General features: G+C 36.0%; 1 protein-coding gene across 3 annotated transcripts in view; it reads left to right on the top strand.

Moving 5' to 3' along the window:
* Window positions 1-21,057, top strand: part of NEMF (nuclear export mediator factor) — a 91,991-nt gene that overhangs the window by 15,451 nt on the left and 55,483 nt on the right. For all 3 annotated transcript variants that reach the window (XM_056810961.1, XM_016424351.2, XM_056810962.1), the window contains exons 7-13: window positions 285-371; window positions 1,572-1,645; window positions 2,543-2,613; window positions 2,694-2,769; window positions 3,831-3,893; window positions 5,393-5,470; window positions 5,568-5,776. In XM_056810961.1, coding sequence (XP_056666939.1) covers window positions 285-371; window positions 1,572-1,645; window positions 2,543-2,613; window positions 2,694-2,769; window positions 3,831-3,893; window positions 5,393-5,470; window positions 5,568-5,776 — 658 coding nt within the window. The remainder of the gene's footprint in view (window positions 1-284; window positions 372-1,571; window positions 1,646-2,542; window positions 2,614-2,693; window positions 2,770-3,830; window positions 3,894-5,392; window positions 5,471-5,567; window positions 5,777-21,057) is intronic.

The following is a 21,057-nucleotide window of genomic DNA, read 5'->3' as shown; positions in this document are numbered from 1 at the left end:
TCTGTGGCTGCAGCACCTCCAGGAATAGAGACCAGGCCAATGTCTTCCCAAGATGATGGTTTGAGCTCTGGGCTGGACACAAGCTCTTAGGTTCAGGATCCTGGGCTGTTTCTCTCTGGGTCTATGGGGAGATAGTGATGGCGCTTTGATTTGGCTGATACATAGTATCTCATATTTCTCCTTTAGGATAGCTTGCTGCTTTTGAAAATTTTAATACTAATTTGTTTAATGTTATTGGAAAATACCAAGTATAATATACTATAATATTATATCTACTTTAATAGCATATGGGGCCACTCTGATTGAACACTGCCTTAGAGAAAATGGATTCTTGGGCAATGTAAGAGTTGATGAGAAATTTGAAACTAGAGGTATGTATGTTATAAGTTTAAATATTCAATTTTATTTATTTCGCCTCTTTTTGATATGTTAGATCTAAAAATATGGACAACTACTATTTCTAGAGAAAGAATAAACAACATTCACAGCTTAGAATACTTGACTTTTGAGTTTCAGAGATATATATTTACGTATATGTATATATAAATGAGGGGCAACTACAGGGTGCAATAAATACAGTGCCAGACCTGGAATCAGGAATACTTATCTTCCTGAGTTCAAATCTGGCCTCAGACATTTACTAGCTGGGTGACCCTTAACACGTCATTTAACCCTGTTTACTTCAGTTTCCTCATCTTTATAATGATCTGGAGAAGGAAATGGCAAACTGCTTCAGTATCTTTGCCAAGAAAATCCCATTGGTGTCATCAAAAAAATACAACTGAAGATTGAGTAACAGTATATATTAAATTCACCTTCTCTTCTCTTTCCCTTCCATCTTCCTTCATTACTAAGTTTACTACCCATTTGCCATTGGAGTTCTGTTGCTGATGGTAATGCCTGTTGTTGCTGCTAGCAAAAGTACGGAAGCCTTCCTTTCTTTCCCCCACAAGACATCTTTTGCCTGTCACTGGAGCCACCACTATGGAAACTGGGGGAGTGACATCCTTGATGCTGAGCAGTAGAGATGTATTTCTGGCACCTAGAATTTGAACTTTATTTCCCAAAAGAAAAAATCTTGTAAATTATTAAGTTTCATAGTACTATTAGTATAATAATAAAAGTTCATTAGATTTTTGTAGCTTAGGCATAACATTTTACTGTCTTTTGTTCTGATAATTAAAATACTGTTATTTTTATCTGCTAAACTATATAGATCATGGTTTTTTCCTTTACTGCATTACTTTATTGCTTTACTTCTATGATGATATATTTTGGGTTTTTTTTTCTTCCTAAAAAGGGTTAATTATTGCTTATAATTTCTGTTACCTTAGCAATAACATGCTTTCAAAGCTTGTAGATCAAACAAATGTATGATTTCTGACTTTAAATACATTGCTAGCTTTTATAAACAAAATTTGTTTTGCTTAAGTGCCTGTAATTCAAAGCATTGTTGTTATGGAATAATTAATTTTTACTCCTTTAATTGTTTAATTAAGTGATTCTTATGCCTCATTGGCATAATAAAAGTAGGCAAAGGTAAATTGGTATTTCTTTTTTCCCCATATTAGATATCGAAAAGGTACTTGTTTGCCTGCAGAAAGCAGAAGATTATATGAAAACAATGTACAACTTCAGTGGAAAGGTAGAACATTATGCTATAGTTCCTTTAGAAACTTATAGGGATTGGGGGCAGCAGGGTGGCTCAGTGGATTGAGAACCAGGCCTAGAGACAGGGGGGTCCTGGGTTTAAATCTGACCTCAGACCCTTCCTAGCTGTGTGACTCTGGGCAAGTCACTTAACCCCTATTGCCTAGCCCTTACCACTCCTCTGCCTTGGAACCAATACACAGTATTGATTCTAAGATGGAATTTGAGGGTTTAAAAAGAAAAGGAAAGAAACTTATGAAACTTAACTTATAAAACCTAGTGTGTATAAATATTGACTTTTGTACATTGTGAGTATTCTAAATTTTGTAGTTCTTTACTTCCTTTTAAGTCATAAAATGAACTGGATCAGATTAAACTAGCTAGAAAAGTAGAATAATTTGACTAATTTAAATTACCTTTTCTCAGGACTAGATTTGAGTAATAAGTTTTAATTTGTTAGAGCCTTTGAAAGGCTTTGATCATGTAGCTTCCACTAGTAGAGAGTTTGTCCTGTATTTGAAAAGGTCACTGAGCTGGAACTCAGAAGATTACTAATTTATCAGATCTACCACTACCTTTATGACCCTGGCAAGTTGTTTTTCATTTCTACCTCAGTTTTTTTAATTTGAAAAACAAATATTGGAATAGTCCCTTCCAGCCATACTATTCCATGTTTCTATAACCTTATTTTTAGTGAGTCATCTCAAGACTTGCCAGTTTATTCTTTGCTGCTTCTTCCCTGGTTGAATCTTTGTTGCTTTCTCTTACACCTTCAAAAAACAATCCAATAACCACCAAAAAAAGTTTATACCAAATCATGCTCATAAATAAAAATGTAAAATATAGGTCTCAATTCTGGCAAAAATTTAATTTACATCTTGACTTTCCTTAGGGATATATCATTCAGAAAAAAGAGAAAAAACCAAGCCTAGAGCCAGATAAGCAGTCTGAAGATATACTCACGTGGGTATTTTAAAATTAGCTCACATTGGTGAGTTTATATAAATTATTATTTTAAGTGATATTATTAATTTATTTTACAGATATGAAGAATTTCACCCTTTCTTGTTTTCTCAACATTCTAAATGTCCATATTTAGAATTTGAATCATTTGATAAGGTGAGTTTTCTGGTAATCTCTTTTGTTCTAGGTTATCTAATCTAGGTAGATTCATAAATTCTCTCCAGATTGTGATTATAATAATATGTTGTAGAATAATTATTAATAGGTCTGTAAAATGTAGGCAGTATGCAATATGATAGAATTTATTGTGGCTGTCTGCAGCCACCAATTAATATATATTCATGGGAAGAAGGAAAGTTAGAAAACGAGGGAAAATGGGTGAAGGGGACAGAGAGAAAGAGAGAAAACACAATAAAGGAGGAAAGACTCAGAGAGAAAGAGTTCAATAACATGAGCTCCAGCATGCTTGCTCCTCTGATGGTGGAAGAGAGGAACATAATAAAGAAAGACTTAGACCCAAAAGAACAATAGCAGAAGAGTAGGCCTTACAATGAGTAGGCTTTAGGTGGAACAGAGCTCTAACAGCATGTTGTGAAGAGCTTGGTGGAAAGAGCTTCCTCGTGTTTGGCCATACTCATTTTTATTAGGGTTACAAAAAGGCAGGGGGGGAAGGGACAAAGGTGGTCTGATACATTAATATTATGAGGTAATCATCATAAAATACAAACTGCCAGATCCTAAGACAATAGAAATAGTTAACTCCCAAATCTGGAATTCTTATGGCCCAAGGCAAATGAGTTTGTCTGATAGCTATGCTAATCAAGTATTGTTGGCAAAACATGTACTGAGATATCTGGTCCCTCTTTTGGAGTGTAGCCTCAGGGAAGGGCTAGGAATTTGACACAGTTAAGGTCCAGTTTAACTCAAGGTTACAGAAATCTATCATAAGAAATATCATGAGTCAGCTTTTTGAGCACCCTTAAAATATTATCAAGATTAATATATGCCTGGACTGCTACAGAATTTATATATCAATTTATATTTATTTGCTATTTTATTTAAAGATAGTAAAATTGGTCCAAATCAGTTTATTTCTTTGAGAATTATCATAGAACAGATTGAAAAAAGTGAAGTACTTAGAGGATCCATTTCATTCTTTTTTATCCAATAATAACATTTTAAAAGTTCATATGTATTGTGTTTTTTTTTTAATTAAGGCAGTAGATGAATTTTATTCTAAGCTAGAAGGCCAGAAGATAGACTTGAAAGCTTTACAACAGGTATGCTTATATTTAAAATCTACTATATTTATGTTTTATGAGATGATCATTTGATTTGATCATGAGATGATTCTCAGAGATTCCTGAAATTGCCTTTCAGAAGTAAGGTGCCAATTTTACTAACCTTTACTATGGAAATCAGAGAATAATCAAGAATTTTAGGAAAGGCCCAGGTCCTACTGTTGAAAAATATCTCCTAACATTCTTCCACTTAGACAATGTCCCCTTTTAAAAATAAAATACTAGAGGGAGAATTGGCCATATTGTCTTAAATGTCAATGTTTTATATATATAATGTGTGTGTGTATGTATACATGTGTATATATATGTAAACAATAAATATGATTGTATTTCTGGAACCTTAGAACTTCCTTAGAGCTCAGAATTTCTTTGGAGGGAATAAGTTTTGATGGAATGATAGCTAGGAGATTTTTTTTTAAATTGACTGAGTAATTTTGTAATTCAGACAAAAACAGGCTCAGGTCCAGTGCTTCATTGTAGGCATTGGACAGCCACAAGGCAGCAAGAGTTAGGAAAGGCTGGGGTCAATAAGTAAGTGAAAGCTGACAAAAAAAGATTTTTTTCCCCTGTATATTTTGCTAAATTTTGCCAAAAAATAATCCCCTATGTATCTCTGGCATAAGCAGATTTTAGATTGTCAATGTTAGCTATATTTATTAGAAGTAAATAATGATGATTACTTAAAGATAGATTGAAAGATAAACAGTAAAAAAAAATGCTAGAATGCATACTTTCTTTCCAATTTTGAAAGTAAATTTGATTTCTAAATATTGTGACCTAAGTAATTTTCTTATTCTGTGTGATAATCTAATTTCTAAGAAATTAATTTAGGTAAATGTTTAAGTGTAAAAAATTAATTCTTTAACATTGAGGAAAGAAGAAATTATATACATTATGTAAAAATTAAAATTGATCTCAAATAATAAAAATATTATATTTTAGGAGATTTATTAATGATCATTAGGAGTAAAGGAATCAGGAAGTAACAAATAAAAAACCACATGCCCATGGCTAATCAGCCTATTCAAACCCCCATGCTTACCACCACCATGCTCAAGACAGGAAGCCAAAGAGTCCCGGACCCTCCACGTCACTGCCTAATATCCCCTGTCTACAGGAAGTTCGTAACGACAGAAAGTGAGTGGGCTCCCGGAAAATATAGTTTTTTAGGGTAACAGATTTTCAATTATACAATTATATATAGTTAATCCATTCCATGCTGCTCTATACTTTTACTAATGATGAAAAGCATCAATTTGACACTCCTCTAATATCCCTTTTTATTTTTCATCTATAATATCTGGCATGAAGAGATGAAAAATAAGTTTAATAAGATCCAATTAAATTTTTTCTAATTATATTGAATAAATACCTGCTTATTTTTAAAACATTTTTCTCTGAGTTAACATGCAATTTAATATCTACCTAGATTTCAATTTGCATTTCTAATATCCTTTGATCTGTTTTGCTAATGAAAGGAGAAGCAAGCATTGAAAAAACTGGATAATGTCCGTAAGGACCATGAGCACAGATTAGAAGCCCTTCATCAAGCTCAGGTATCAGGTGTTATATTTCATTTTTAAATATCTTTTTTTTTTCCCAAAGGGTACATTTGATTGGCATTGTAGTAATTACTTTTCTTTGTTTCTTGAGGAAATTGATAAAATCAAAGGAGAGCTCATAGAAATGAATCTACATACAGTTGATAGAGCCATCCAAGTGGTTCGGAGTGCATTAGCCAACCAGATAGACTGGACAGAAATTGGGTTAATTGTAAAAGAAGCCCAAGCTCAGGGAGATACTGTTGCAAATGCTATCAGAGAATTGAAGCTGCAAACAAATCATGTCACAATGCTGCTAAAGTAAGTAATTTGAAGTCTGGTAATGAGAAAAATTGCTACTATCATCTATTTATGATCATCTTTGATCCAGAAGATTATTTTTTACTTTTTTTTTGGTGTTATTCATTTCTTTATCCGGTTTTATTTCTATATTGAAAACCCAAGTTAGGACACTCACTGCAAAATTAGAATATGAACTATCTAGATTTGAGAAACTTGAAAATGAGTAGGAGCCTTGTTCTCTCCTATTGCAGTTCTGAAGGTTGCAAATGCCTCTCTGTTGGGTGATTAAGTGGTAATCTGTTCATTCTTATTAGGGAAAGGAAAAAGGAAGCCCATTCATTCACAATACTCACTGTTGAAAGTAAATTCATTCATTTATTTTTATAAGCATTTGTTATTTCTCTCTTCAAGTGTGCCCCATCTCCATTAAATTAAAAAAAGAACTTATCAAATAAGCACAGTCTAACAAAATTAATTTCCATATTGGTCAAACCCAAAAGTGTATGGCTCATTTTATATTTTCTGATAGGATATTCAGTAGCATATTTCATCTTCATTTCTTTGTATTTGTTTTGTCATTAGTGACCAGAATTCTATAGTCTTTGAAAGTATTTCTTTGTAATATTGTTTTCATATAAATTGTTCACCTAGTTCTGCTCATTTCACTCTGCACTGGTTGACAGAGATCTTGGTTTCCTCCAAAACTATTTTGGCATTTCTTCTGGTATAATAAAACAGAATATCCCAAAAGTCTTGGCACATTTTAAAGTTTAAATAGCTTAAAACTATGCTAAGACTTTTGGGACACCCTGTATTCTGTTATATTATAAACCACAGTTTGTTTAACCATTCCCCAATAAGAGAACAACCTATAATTTACAGTTTTTGACTACTGTGAAAAAAAGCTTCTATAAATATTTTTAAGCATATGAGATCTTTTCCTCTTCTCTTTTTAAGAAATTTAATTTAATTTTTCCCCAATTACATGTAAAAAGTTTCCAACATTTTTCACAAAATAAAGTCTCAAATTCTCTCCCTCTTTCCTTCTCCCCTAACCCCTTTGAGATGGTAAGCAATCTCATATAGATTTTATATGTGTAATCATGTAAAACATTTTTACATATTTATCTTTTGTGGAAGGAAACTCAAAGAGAAAAAAAAATGAAGTGAAAAAAGTTTGATTTGGTCTAGATTAAGACAATAGTTTTTCTCTGGAAGTAGATGCATATTTTTTTTTTATCATGAGTCCTTTGGTATTGTTTTGGATCTTTGTATTTCTGAAAATAAGTTACTTAACAGTTGTTCATTAGAAAATATTCCTGTCACTATGTATGATGTTCTCCTAGTTCTGCTTATTTCACTCTGCTTCAGTTATGTAAGTCTTTCCAGGTTTTTCTAAGCTCTTCCCACTCATAATTTCTTACAATACAATAGTGTTCCATTACCATCACATACTGTAACTTATTCAGTCATTCTCCAACTGATGGGTATCTCCTCACTTTCCAAATCTTTGCCTCCCTAAAAAGAGTTGCTTTAAATATTTTTGTACATACAGGTCCTTCCCCTTGTGACAGATAAAAGAGTGTTTGACATAAACTGTTACAGATAAAAGAGTGGAGGTCTTAAACTGTGACCGCGGAAATATGGTTTCAAGACATTGTCTTGAGTTAAATCAAATATAAAGTGGTCACCAGGGAAAAATTCCCAAATATGAAATATACCCAAGTCAGCTGGGTTTTTATGGAGATTTTAATTAATACAAATAAGGAATTAATGAAAGAGAGAGAGTTAGAGGAAACAATAAGAAAAGGGCTAGGCCAGCCGAGGCCAGCTTAGGCCCAACCCCTAAGAGAGAGATCAGTCAGTCTTTAATCCACTCATTACAAGATTTGTCCCAAGCAAGATTCTAGTGTTCAGGGAGACCTCCAGGTTAGCTCCTGAGCTCCACTTCAGCTTCCAAGGTTGAATCTCTTTGAGAGACCTTCCGATTCTTCTTTTAAAGAGAATTTTTTTCCTATGTCACCTCCCCTAAGTTCTTATATCTACCATTCACAGTAGACGTTTTCCAAAGGACTGACCATTCTTAATTCACACCTTCTTTAGTTCTCAACTTCTCTGGGTAGACTAAAACTTCTGAGTAAGTTCACATCTGAGTAGACTAAAACCTCACACCTCTTGCTAAGCTTGCTTGAACCTTTAGTGATTAATTTGACCTTCATAGGTACTTAGCACCTTTTTGTATTAGATCTAAAAATAGACTTAGCTTAAGTGCTTGGCCTCACTATAAGTATGGGTTAAGTACTTTTCATTGTTCAGTAAAGAGTTTACAACTTTATCTTCCCCTAAAGTATACTTAAGTATGGGTGGATTAATGTTAAAGTTCTCACATTCCTGATCAAGTACCTTCATTGTTTAAAGTGGGGAATGGTCTGAACCAAATCTTATGAAGTAGAGTCTGAGAATTTTAAAGATTCACATAATTTTTTTTTTATCTTTTTGGGGAGAGAGAGAGAGAGAGAGAGAGAGAGAGAGAGAGAGAGAGAGAGCGCTCAAGGGCAAGGAAGGAAGTCAGCCTTTACACTCACCACATTGTCAATTCAATCAGCAGATTCTTTTATCAGCCTCAGCTCAAGCACACTCCATTCAAACTGTATCTCTTTCAAACTCCAAGTGTCTCTCTTCACTCCAAGTCTCTCTACTCCAAGTGACTCCCTTCATGTTTCTGTCTTCTGTGTGTCTCTGTTTCCACTTTTAAAGACCCTTTTCATTTGTGTCAATTCCTCTAAATTTTATGTCTACCAATCACAACTGACGCTCCACTCCAGACTGCCCACTCTTTCACATGTGGGTCACAAACCTCCCACTAAGTGTATGAAATGGGTGTTCACACCTTTTTGTGGTTAAAATCCAAAATGGGTAGATCTCCATACTCAACTTTAAATACAGTGCTTTACACTTTGGGGATTAAAATCTAAAAATAGACAGGGGATTATCATTTAATCTTCACAGTCAAGGAAGAGCTAAGTACCTTCATTGTTACAATCAGGGGAGAGCCAAATCCAATATTCACAAAACTTAGTCATATATTATTACTAAGTCAAAGGGTATATACTGTTTCATAGCCTTTTGATTATCAATCCAAATTGCTCTCCAGAATAATTGAATCAGTTCACAATTCCCTGACAATGCATTCATCTCTCCATCACATTGACTCAGTCCTTTTGCAAACTTCCTCTTCCTATTACATAGCTCTCCCAGATCCCATCCATATTTTGTCATTTTCCTTTTCTGTCATAATAGTCAATCTGATAGGTAGGAGATGGTACCTCAGAGTGTTTTAATTTGCATTTCTCTAATTAATAGTGATTTAGAGCATTATTGGATGACTATAGAGAGGTTTAATTACTTTATCTGTGAACTGCCTGTTTATATCCTTTGACCATTTATGAATTTGGAAAGTACTTGTATTCTTATTTTTAAACTCATTTCTCTATGTATTTAAGAAATGATGCCTTTGAGAGACCTGTAAAAACTTTTGCCCCATTATGATTACTCTGTATTGCTTTCATCCTATTTATTCCTATTTAGTCTGAACTCTATCTCCCCTAGTTTGCCCTCTTTTCTATTAGCCTAGCACCCCTTCTCTTATCCCTTTCCTGTCCTATTTTCTTGTTGCTTTCTGTACCCAATTGATTATTCTTCCCTCATTGAGCTAATTCTGGTGAGAGTAAGGTTCACATGCTGTCTTCCTTATTTTCCTCATCTTCCATTCCTCTGTGAATGTTCTTTCATATACAATAATTTACCCCATTCTGTTTTTCCCTTCATCCTCCTCCAGTGCTTCCTCTTTCTCATGCCTTAATGTAATTTTGTTTTTTACATCATCCCATCATATTCAACTCACACCTTTGCCTTCTATCTATGTATACCCCTTTTAACTGCCCTAATAGTGACAAAGTTCTTTGGCTTTACAAGAATCATCTCATATAGGGATGTACAATTTAATCTTATTGAATATCTTTGATTTCTCTTTTCCTGTTTGCCTTTTTATGATTCTCTTGAATCTTGTATTTGAGAGTTCTGTTCCATTCTATACAGTTCTGACATTTTCATCAAGAATGTCTGAAAGTCCTCTCTTTCATTGAATACTCATTTTTCCCCTGAAAAATTATGCTCAGTTTTGCTGAGTTCAAAGTTGAACTTTGTTCAAGTTCTACTTTCTTTGCCCTCTGGGAATATCATATGTTAGGCCCTCTGATCCTTAATATAGAAGCTGCTAAGTTTTGTGTTATCTTGACTGTGGCTCCAGGATATTTTAATTGTTTCTTTTTGAGTATGTGCAGTTTTTCTCCTTAACCTGGGAGTTTGGGAATTGATTATAATATTCCTGAGAGTAATTCTTTTGAGATCTCTTTCAGGAGGTGGTGAATTCTTTCAGTTTCTATTTTGTTCTCCGGTTATAGAATAACTGGGCAATTTTCTTTGATTTTTTTGAAAGATGATGTCTAAGTTCTTTTTTTGATTATGGCTTTCAAATAGTCCAGTAATTCTTAAATTCTCTCTCCCCCCCTTCCCCCCCCCCCCGATTTATTTTCCAGGTCAGTTTTTTCCCCCATGAGATATTTCACATTTTCTTCTCTTTTTTTCATTCTTTTGACTTTGATTATTTCTTGATGTCTCATGGGATTCACTTCTACTTACCCAGTTCTAATTTTTATGGTATGATTTTCTCGAGTGAGCTTTTGTACCTCTTTTTCCATTTGGCCAATTCTACTTTGTAAAGAGTTGTTTTCCTCAGTGAATTTTTGTACCTTTTTTCCCAAAGAGCCAATTTTCTTTCAAGAAGTTTTTCTCTTCAGTTCATTTTTGCATATTTTCCCATTTTCCCAATTCTGATTTTGAAGGATTTCTATTCTTCAATATTTTTTGTGCTTCCTTTACCAAGCTATTAACTCTTTTTTCATGATTTTCCTGTATCAGCTTCATTTCTTTTCCCAGTTATTTGTCTATTTCTCCTATTTGGTTTTTTTTTAATCCTTTTTGAGCTCCCCCATTGATTCTTTTTGGACTTGACAGCAATTCATATTTTTCTTGGAGGCTTTGGATGCAGCAATATTGACTTTGTTGTCTTTCTATTAGTTTGAATCTACTGTTACCAAAATAACTTTCTGTGTTGTTTCCTTTTTGTTGTTGTTTACTCATTTTCCTGCCATTTCCTTTTCCTTTAGTTTAAAAAATGTTAAAATTGGGCACTGTAATTATGATGAAGGGAGGATTGTCCCAAGCTTCATGTTCTTTGTGTGGCTGCCTTGAGAGCTGGCAATGGGGATCAATCTACTTTCAATTCTTCCAAGGTGGTATGAAGTAAGGAAAGGTGTATTTAATACTCTCCTGTTCGTGCTCTGGTCTGTGAGTAAACCCCAAATACTCTTTTATCCCTTGGAACTGTGACCAGGATACCCTGTGGCTGCAGGTGCTGGTATATGTTGGTGTTACTCCTCACTCTACCACTGCACCCCAGGACTGCAACCTGGTTCTGCATATGGGCAGTGGGAGAAGAGTCTTGCACCCAGAGCCAGCAAAAGAACCCTTGCAATCTCTTTCTGAGTAGTTGTCTGACACTCCTTTCCATCTGTGGCTAAGAATTCTAGAAGCCTTCGCTGTTGCTTTTGCTGTGCCCACAGCCTGTTACCTTGCTGGGGCCTGCCCTGGTGCTCTGTTATCCACCTCTACCGCAATATACTAGATCCCTCATGCCGGGCTTTTAAATTGTTTCGGGCAGAAAAATTACTTCTCCATGCCTTTTTGTGAGTTATGCTACTCTAGAATTCATTTTAAAAAATTAATTTATTTAGTCAATTCAGAACATTATTCCTTGGTTAAAAAATAACATTATTTCCCTCCTTTCCCTCCACCCATCCTTCCTGCAGCCAAAGCGCAATTTCATTGGGTATTACTTGTGTCCTTGATCATATGAGATTTAAAATGGTTGAGGTCTTAAACTGTAGTGAGTTAAAATGGTGGAAGATATAAATTGTGATAGATATAAGAGAGGGTGAGTAAATTTGACCGCAGAAAATATGTTTCACTACAGTGTCTTGGTTTTAAATCAAATATAAGGTGGTCGCCAGAGAAATATTCCCAATTATTCAAATATCCAAGTCAACTGGGTTTTATAGAGATTTTTAATTAATAATATAATGAGGAATTAGAGAAAGAGTAGAAAAGGAATAATTATGAAGGGCCTCAAGCCAATATGGCCTAGACCTGAATCTTAAGAGAGAGAATCAGTCAGTCAGTCTTTTAACACTCACCACAAGGTCTGCCTAAACAAGGATTCTAGTGACACCAGGCTAGCTCCATCTCAGCTGACTTCACCAAAGAGCCTTCCAGCCAGAGACTGTTCCAAAAGGCCTCTCTCCAGAGCCTCCAGAGGGACAGATTCCCCTTAGAGGAGCTCCAGGGAGACCTCCTTAGACATTGTCCTCCAAGAGCTTCCCTTCTCCAGAGCCTCTCTCAAGAGATTCTTCCCAAGAGATCCTCATCAGAGATCCTCCAAAATGATTTCTCCAAAGGGATATATCCTCAAGAGATTCTGCTTTTTTTTATATAGGGGTTTTTCTCCCATGTCACCTCCCCATAGTCCCTACATCTACCAATCACTGTAGACGTTTTCCAAAAGATTGCCCATCTAAATTCCTGCTAAGTCGACCAATTTCCTCAGTAAGTCTGAAGGAGAGAAAACACAGCTGAGTCAACTAATCTCATCAAGAGAAAACTAGCCCAACCCTTTTAGGTACCTAGCATCCCATTGTATCAATTCTAAAAACAGGCCTAGCTCAAAGAACTCCTTGCCTTATAAGCATGGGTCCAAGTACTTTCATTGTTTAGTAAGGAGTTTTCTCTCCTAAAGCAGTCTTAAGTACTGTTGGAGTAGAGGTCCTCCCATTTCAAGGAGTTTTCTCCCCTAAAGCAGTCTTAAGTACGGAGTAGAGGTCCTCCTATTTCTGACCCTGGCGAGTTCTCACATCAAAATGGGGAATGTTTCTCAGTAGGGAATTTGTTCCAATTAAGAATTCCCCGATGGGGAAATTTTTAACATTCACAAGTCTGAGAGATTTCAAGATTTACAATCAGAACCTATTTCCATATTGTTGGTGTTTGCATTAGGATGTTCATTTAGAGTCTACCTCCCCAGCATATCCCCCCAACCCATGTATTCAAGCCGTTGTTTTTCTTCTGTGTTTCTACTCCCACAGTTTGTCCTCTGCTTGTGGATAGTATTCTTTCTCATAGATTCCTCCAAGTTGTTCAGGATCACTGCATTGCCACTAATGGAGAAGTCCATTACATTCGATTGTACCACAGTGTATCAGTCTCTGTGTACAGTGTTTTCCTGGTTCTACTCCTCTCACTCTGCATCACTTCCTGGAGGTTGTTCCAGTTCCCATGGAATTCCTCCACTTTATTATTCCTTTTAGCACAATAGTATTCCATCACCAACATATATCACAATTTGTTCAGCCATTCCCCAATTGAAGGGCATCCCCTAATTTTCCTATTTTTTTGCCACCTCAAAGAGTACAGCTATGAATATTCTTGTACAGGTATTTTTCCTTATTATCTCTTTGGGGTACAAACCCAGCAGTGCTATGGCTGGATCAAAGGGCAGACAATCTTTTAGCGCCCTTTGGGCATAGTTCCAAATTGCCCTCCAGAATGGTTGAGTCAATTCACAACTCCACCAGCAATTCATTAATGCCCCAATTTTGCCACATCCCTCCAGCATTCATTACTTTCTTTTGATGTCATGTTAGCCAGTATGCTAGGTGTAAGTAAGGTGATACCTCGGTGTTGTCTTGATTCGCATCTCTCTGATTATAAGAGATTTAGAACACTTTTTCATGTGCTTATTAATAGTTTTGATTTCTTTGACTGAAAATTGCCTATTCATGTCCCTTGCCCATTTAGCAATTGGAGAATGGCTTGATTTTTTGTACAATTGATTTAGCTCTTTGTAAATTTGAGTAATTAGACCTTTGTCAGAGGTTTTTGTTACTAAGATTGTTTCCCAATTTGTTGCTTCCCTTTTAATTTTGGATACGTTCCTTTTGTTTGTACAAAAAAAACTAATTTGATTTAATCAAAATTATTGATTTTACGTTTTGTTTTTTTCTAGCTCTTGCTTAGTTTTAAAGTCTTTCCTTTCCCAAAGATCTGACATATGTACTATTCTGTGTTCACCTAATTTGTTTATAGTTTCCTTCTTTATATTCAGGTCATTCACCCATTCTGAGTTTATCTTGGTGTAGGGTTTGAGATGTTGATCCAATCCTAATCTCTCCCATAATGTCTTCCAATTTTCCCAGCAGTTTTTATCAAATAGAGGATTTTTGTCCCAAATCCTGGTATCTTTGGGCTTGTCATAGACTGTCTTGCTGAGGTAATTTACCCCAAGTCTATTCCACTGATCCTCCTTTCAGTCTCTTAGCCAGTACCAAATTGTTTTGATGACCACTGCCTTATAGTATAGTTTGAGATCTGGCACTGCAAGGCCCCCTTCTTCGCATTTTTTTTTTCATGATTTCCCTGGATATCCTTGATCTTTTGTTCTGCCAAATGAACTTTGTTATGGTTTTTTCTAATTCAGTAAACAAGTTTTTTGGTAGTTCAATGGGTATGGCACTAAATAAGTAAATTAATTTGGGTAGGATTTTCATTTTTATTATGTTAGCTCATCCTACCCATGAACAATAAATGTTTTTCCAATTGTTTAGTTCTAGTTTTAATTGTGTGGAAAGTGTTTTGTAGTTGTTTTCATATAGTTCCTCTGTTTGCCTTGGCAGATAGATTCCTAACTATTTTATATCATCTAGGGTGATTTTAAATGGAATTTCTCTTTCTAATTTTTGCTGCTGAGATGTGTAGGAGATATATAGAAATGCTGATGACTTATGTGGGTTTATTTTCTATACTGTAACTTTGCTAAAGTTGTTGATTATTTCAACTAACTTTTTGGTTGATTCTCTAGGACTCTGTGAGTAGACCATCATATCATCTGCAAAGAGTGATAGCTTGGTCTCCTCATTGCCAATTTTAAAACCTTCAATTTCTTTTTCTTCTCTAATTGCTACAGCTAGTGTTTCTAGTACAGTGTTAAATAATAGAGGTGATAATGGGCATCTTTGTTTCACTCCTGATCTTATTGGGAAGGCTTCTAGTTTATCCCCATTGTGGATGATGTTTGCTGATGGTTTTAGATATATACTGTTTATTATTTTTAGGAAAGGCCCATCTATTCCTATACTTTCTGGTGTTTTCAATAGGAATGGGTGTTGTATTTTATCAAAGGCTTTTTCTGCATCTATTGAGATAATCATGTCATTTTTGTCAGTTTGCTTGTTGTATCAATAATGTGGATGGTTTTCCTAATATTGAACCATCCTTGCATTCCTGGTATGAATCTTACCTGACCCTCGTGATGACTTGCTGGAGTCTTTTTGCTGGTATCTTATTTAAGATTTTTGCATCTATATTCATTAAGGAGATTGATGTATAGTTTTCTTTCACTGTTTTTGACCTGCCTGGTTTTGGAATCGTCACCATATTTGTGACGTAAAATGAATTTTTTAGAACGCCTTCTTTGCTTATTCTGGCAAATAGTTTGTGTAATATTGGGATTAGTTGTTCTTTGAGTGCTTGATAGAATTCATTTGTGAATCCATCTGGACCTGGGGATTTTTTCTTAGGGAGTTCTTTGATGTCTTGTTCAATTTCTTTTTCTGATGTGGGGTTGTTTAGGTAATCTATTTCTTCCTCTGTTAGTCTAGGCAATTTATATTTTTGTAAATATTCATCCATATCACTGTGAATTTCAAAACTACTCAACCCTGTTCAAACCATTCTTTAGAGGATGGGATTTGGCTATTTCCTGATCAATAACAAACTACAATCTCCACCATACTCAGGGTAACAGGATTTAGGAAGGGCTGCAGCAAAGCTCAAGATTTAATTATTTGAGAATATGGCCTTCAACAGACATGTGCAAAGGGGACAGCTCTCTGGGCGGTCCTGGGTGAAGCTAGAGCCACCATTGGCACAGGTGAGACACAGGAAGTGAGGTAGAGGACAGCTGAGGAGTTCTGGGGACTTCCTGTGTGAAGGAGAGGAGGTGGTTGGAGCCTGGTGCTTGGAGTGGAGGCCCTCAGACCGTTTCTCCATTTTGGTTACGTGAGTGATAGGGACTGATCTCTTTTCTTTGCCTCGGCTATCCAAGGCCTTGGGCCTTTGGCCCAGCCTAAGCAGAGTGGGTATTTAAGCCCTATTCCCTTCTCTCCCCTTTCTCTCTCTCTCTCTCTAATACCTTTCTTCCTACTGTTTGTAATTAAAACTCCATAAAAGGTTGACTGCTGACTTGAGTTTTCATTTAGGAATTACATAGCTGAATTCCTTGGCGACCTTAAATTAATATATATCAATCTTTTAAAGTGATTTCCATATCACATCACCTAGATTGCCATATAGTTGGGCATAGTAGTTTTTAATGATTGCCTTAATTTCCTGTTCATTAGAGGTGGGGTCTCCCTTTTCATCTTGGATACTGTCAATTTGATTTTCTTCTTTACTTTTTTTAATTAGATTGATTGACCAGTACTTTGTCTATTTTATTTGTTTTTTTCAGAGTACCAGCTTCTAGTCTTATTTATTAAATCAATAGTTTTTTGACTTTCAATTTTATTAATTTCTCCTTTGAGTTTTAGGATCTCTAATTTAGTCTTCATCTGAAGATTTTTAATTTGTTCACTTTCTATTTTTTTAATTTGCATGCCCGGTTCATTGACCTCTCCCCTCTCTAGTTTGTTAGTATATGAACTCAAGGATATAAATTTCCCCCTGAGTACTGCTTTGGCTGCATCTCATAGGTTTTGAAAGGATGTCTCATCATTGTCATTTTCTTCGATGAAATTAGTAATTGTTTCTATGATTTTTTCTTTAACTGGTTTTGGAGAATCATATTGTTTAATTTCCATTTAACTTTTGATTTACCTCTCCATGTACCCTTATTAATTATTACTTTCATTGCATTGTGATCTGAGAAAGTTGCATTTATTATTTCTGTTCTTTTGTACTTGTTTGCAATGTTTTTATGCCCTAATACCTAGTCAATTTTTGTGAATATACCATGTGCTGCTGAAAAGAATATGTATTCCTTTTTGTCCCTATTTATTTTTCTCCACATATCTACTAACTCTAATTTTTCTAAGCTTTCATTCACTTCTCTTACCTCTTTCTTATTTATTTTTTGGTTTGATTTATCTATTCGGATAGAGGAAGGTTCAGGTCTCCCACTAGTATAGTTTTTCTATCTATTTCATCCTTGAGCTCCACTAGTTTCTCCTTTAGAAATTTGGATGCTATGCCATTTGGTGCATACATGTTGAGTTCTGATATTTCCTCATTGTCTGTCCTACCTTTTATTAGGATGTAATTAGCTTCCCTATCTCTTTTAACTAGATTTATTTTTACTTTGGCTTTGTCAGATATCTGGATTACAACTTCTGCCTTCTTTTTATCAGTTAATGTCCATTAGATTTGGCTCCATCCTCTTACTTTGACCTTATGCTTATCTATCTTCCTCATGTGTGTTTCTTGTAGATAGCATATGGTAGGGGTTTGGATTCTAATCCACTCTGCTATTCACTTGCCTTTTATGAGTGGGTTCATTCCATTCACATTCAGAGTTATGATTAGCAGCAGTGTATTTTCCAGCATTTTGATTTCTACTCCTAGTCCTGCCTTTTCTTCTTTCATTATTCCCTTCTACACCAATGTTTGTTTTTAATCAGTCCCCCTAGTTCCCACCCTTATTTTACTTCCCTTTCTACCCCCCTCATTTCTTATTCCCCTCCTTATTTTCTTTGCAGTCTTTTTAAAACTACCCCCACCCTCTCCCTCCCTTGTACTGCTTCCCTCCCCACCAGTCCATCTGTTACCCTTCTACTTCCCTATGGGGGCACAAATCAATTCTCTTCCCCAATGGATTGGATTGTTCTTCCCTCTTTGGGTCAATTTCAATGCATTTAAGAATTGAGTATTTCCTATCTCCAACCTCTTTACCCTTCCAGTGTATTGAAGTTCTTCCCCACTCCCTCCATGAGCTTCTTTGTGACATATAAATTTACCCCCTTTTGTTTATTTTCCCATTTCTTTTAGTATTAACCTCTTTTTTTAGCTCTAGTTATATATATGTATGTACATATACATACACACATGTATATGTATTTATGCCTACATATATCTATATACATATTTATGTCTTGTCATTTCATCCTATTCAGTTTGTCATTGTTCCCTCTATGTGTAATTCTTCTAGCTGACCAGAGTTACCAATGACCTCTTTTCTTATAGGGATACTATAAGAACCTGCAAGGGTTTCCTTCCTCACTCTGAGAGATATAAATGAATCAATATTGCTGGATATATCTCTTGTTTTTTGCTTTCACTTCTAAAACCACCTGAGAAAGTTTCCCCTTCTTTTCCCCCTAACTTCACAGGTTAAGTGGCCTGGTAACTCCTTAGTTAAGTAATCAAGGAACATTTTGCTCCCATATACTCATCTCCCTCAATTAACCCAAAGCAGAGATCTGGAAAGATATGGGACTTTTCCTATACAAACAGGGAAAGCCAGGAAAGCATTTTAACTTATTAGGTGTCTTAAAAAAAGTTTTTTGTTTTTTGTTTTGTTTTTCTTTTTTCCCTCTTTTTTAATTACCTTTTGATGATTCTCTTGAGTTCTGTGCTTGGGCCTCAAATTTTCTATTCAGGTCTGGTCTTTTCTTTACAAATGCTTGGAATTCTTCTATTTTGTTAAATACTTTCCCCTGTAAGAATATAGTCAGTTTTGCTGGGTAGTTGATTCTTGATTGTAGACTTAGTTCCCTTGCTTTCCAGAATATCATATTCCATGCCTTTCTGTTCTTCAGTGTGGATGCAGCCAGATCCTGTGTTATCCTCAATGTGGTTTCATGGGATCTGAATGACTTCTTCTTGGCAGCTTGTCATATTTTTCCCTTGGTCTGATAGTTCTTGAATTTGGCTAGAACATTCCTGGGTGTTGTCAGTTGAGGTGATCTGTGGATTCTTTCAATCTCCACTTTTCCCTCTTGATCTAGAATGCCGAGGCAATTTTCTTGGATAATTTCCTGTAGTATGATGTTGAGGCTTTTTCTTTTGTCATGGTCTTCTGGTAGACCAATGATTCTTAAGTTGTCTCTCCTAGACCTGTTTTCTAAATCTTCTGTTTTGTGAATGAGATGCTTCATATTTTCCGCAATTTTTTCATTCTTTTGGTTTTGTTTCATAGTATCCTGCTGTCTTGTGAAGTCACTTAATTTTAGTTGTTGTGTTCTGGTTCTTAAAGACTGGATTTCATCCCTGGCTTTTTGGTCATCCTTCTCCTTCTGGTCTGATTTTCTTTGGAAGTCATCTTTTATTCTTTACCTCATCTCTCATCTCCTTCCCTTCATCTTTCATCCTCTTTACCTCATCTTTCATCTCCTTTGTCTCATCTTTCGTCTTCTTTGCCTCATCTTTCATCTCCTTTGCCTCATTTTCCAGCTGGTTGATTTTGGCTTTCAAGACACTATTTTCTGTTTCCAGATGTTTTATCTTAGTTTTTAAGTTCTTTTCCCAATTGTCTTCAGCCTCTCTTAATTGTGTTTTGAATTGTATTTTGAGTTCTTCCAAAGCCCGTGTCCAGTTCGCTGGGTTTTCTGTTTTACTGCTTTGTGTTCCCTCCTTCTCTGTTCCATTTGCTCTTTGTTCATTGCCTGTATAGAAGCTGTTGATTGTAATTTCTTTTTTCTTTTTCTGTTGTTTGCTCATATTTACCCCTTCTTTACTCCCTGCAGTTATCTCTGCTCTTGCTCCTCTCAATTTTTTTTGGTTTTGGGGTTTTCTGTCAGTCTCCCCCTTGGAGCTTTGTCAGGAGATCTCTCAGTGCAGTCTGTGGGAGAGAAGGGTTGGAGCTTGAGCTTCCCTGTCCTTTGGAGGCTTTGATTGGATTAAAGTCCAGCAGTTTGTGGGGGAGGGGTATTGGAGCTTGAGCATCCCTGACCTCTGAAGTCTTTTGATGGAGTTAAGTTCAGCTGGGTTGGGCTGGATGTGCCTTGAGGCCAAAACCTCCTGGAAGGTGGGAGCAATATGGAGGGTCTCCACCACTGTGACCAGGCTGCCCGCTCTGCGCTACCTCTCCAGCTCTTTCCCCACTGACTATGTTTGATGCTCTGATCCTGGCACAGCCCTGCCCACAAGGTACTCCCTCCAGACCAGCGCCTTTGCCTGCTTAGAGGTTCCCACTGCCCCTGAAGGCTTAGCACTCTACATGGGGGAGGGGTCCTGGGATCTTCCTTCTTCCTTTCCCTTAAACCAGAGTGTTCTTGAATTCCAGCTTTTGGGGGGGTGGACCTTTTGAATTGAGTCCAGCAGGAGGGTTCCTTGGCTCTGTCTTGTTGTTAGGTTTGATTTTCAGTTCCCTAGGAGCATTTTGTTTGTAATTGATAAGGAATGGTTTTCAGAGTCTAAACTTTTGCTGCCTCTACGCCACCACCTTGACTCTGCCCCTCTCTAGAATTCATTTTGAGGAGTTATATCATTGTTTTTTGGAGGATAATTTGGTAGAAATCAGATGGGTCCATGTCTTGATTCTATTCCCCAGACTTATCTGCCCAATAGTGGTCAATTTCTTAATTGCACAGTCTAGTAACTTTTTAGACATAGGTACAAATTTTTTTCCTGAATGGCTTGACCAATTCATAAATCCACCAACAATGTTCAAGTGGATTTTTTTCATATAGCTGCTTCAATACCAAAAGAAATTTATTAAAGGATGTCCTGTAACTGACTGGAAACTGTAGTCAAATACTTTAAGCCTACAAATTTTATCCAGATTGGGGAAATGGTGTAACAGTTGTCCAAATTAGAATGGTATGACAGTTCAAAGATGACTTCTAGCTTTCCCTGTTTGTATAGGAAAAGTCCCATATCTTTCCAGATCTCTGCTTTGGGTTAATTGAGGGAGATGAGTATATGGGAGCAAAATGTTCCTTGATTACTTAACTAAGGAGTTACCAGGCCACTTAACCTGTGAAGTTAGGGGGAAAAGAAGGGGAAACTTTCTCAGGTGGTTTTAGAAGTGAAAGCAAAAAACAAGAGATATATCCAGCAATATTGATTCATTTATATCTCTCAGAGTGAGGAAGGAACACTTGCAGGTTGCTAGATGATGAGATGGGGGCAGC

This window comes from Monodelphis domestica, chromosome 1, assembly GCF_027887165.1.
Source record: "Monodelphis domestica isolate mMonDom1 chromosome 1, mMonDom1.pri, whole genome shotgun sequence".
In the NCBI taxonomy this organism is placed as follows: Eukaryota; Metazoa; Chordata; class Mammalia; order Didelphimorphia; family Didelphidae; genus Monodelphis; species Monodelphis domestica.
Note: the sequence above shows the minus strand (reverse complement) of the source record. Positions and strands in the feature narration are given on the sequence as shown.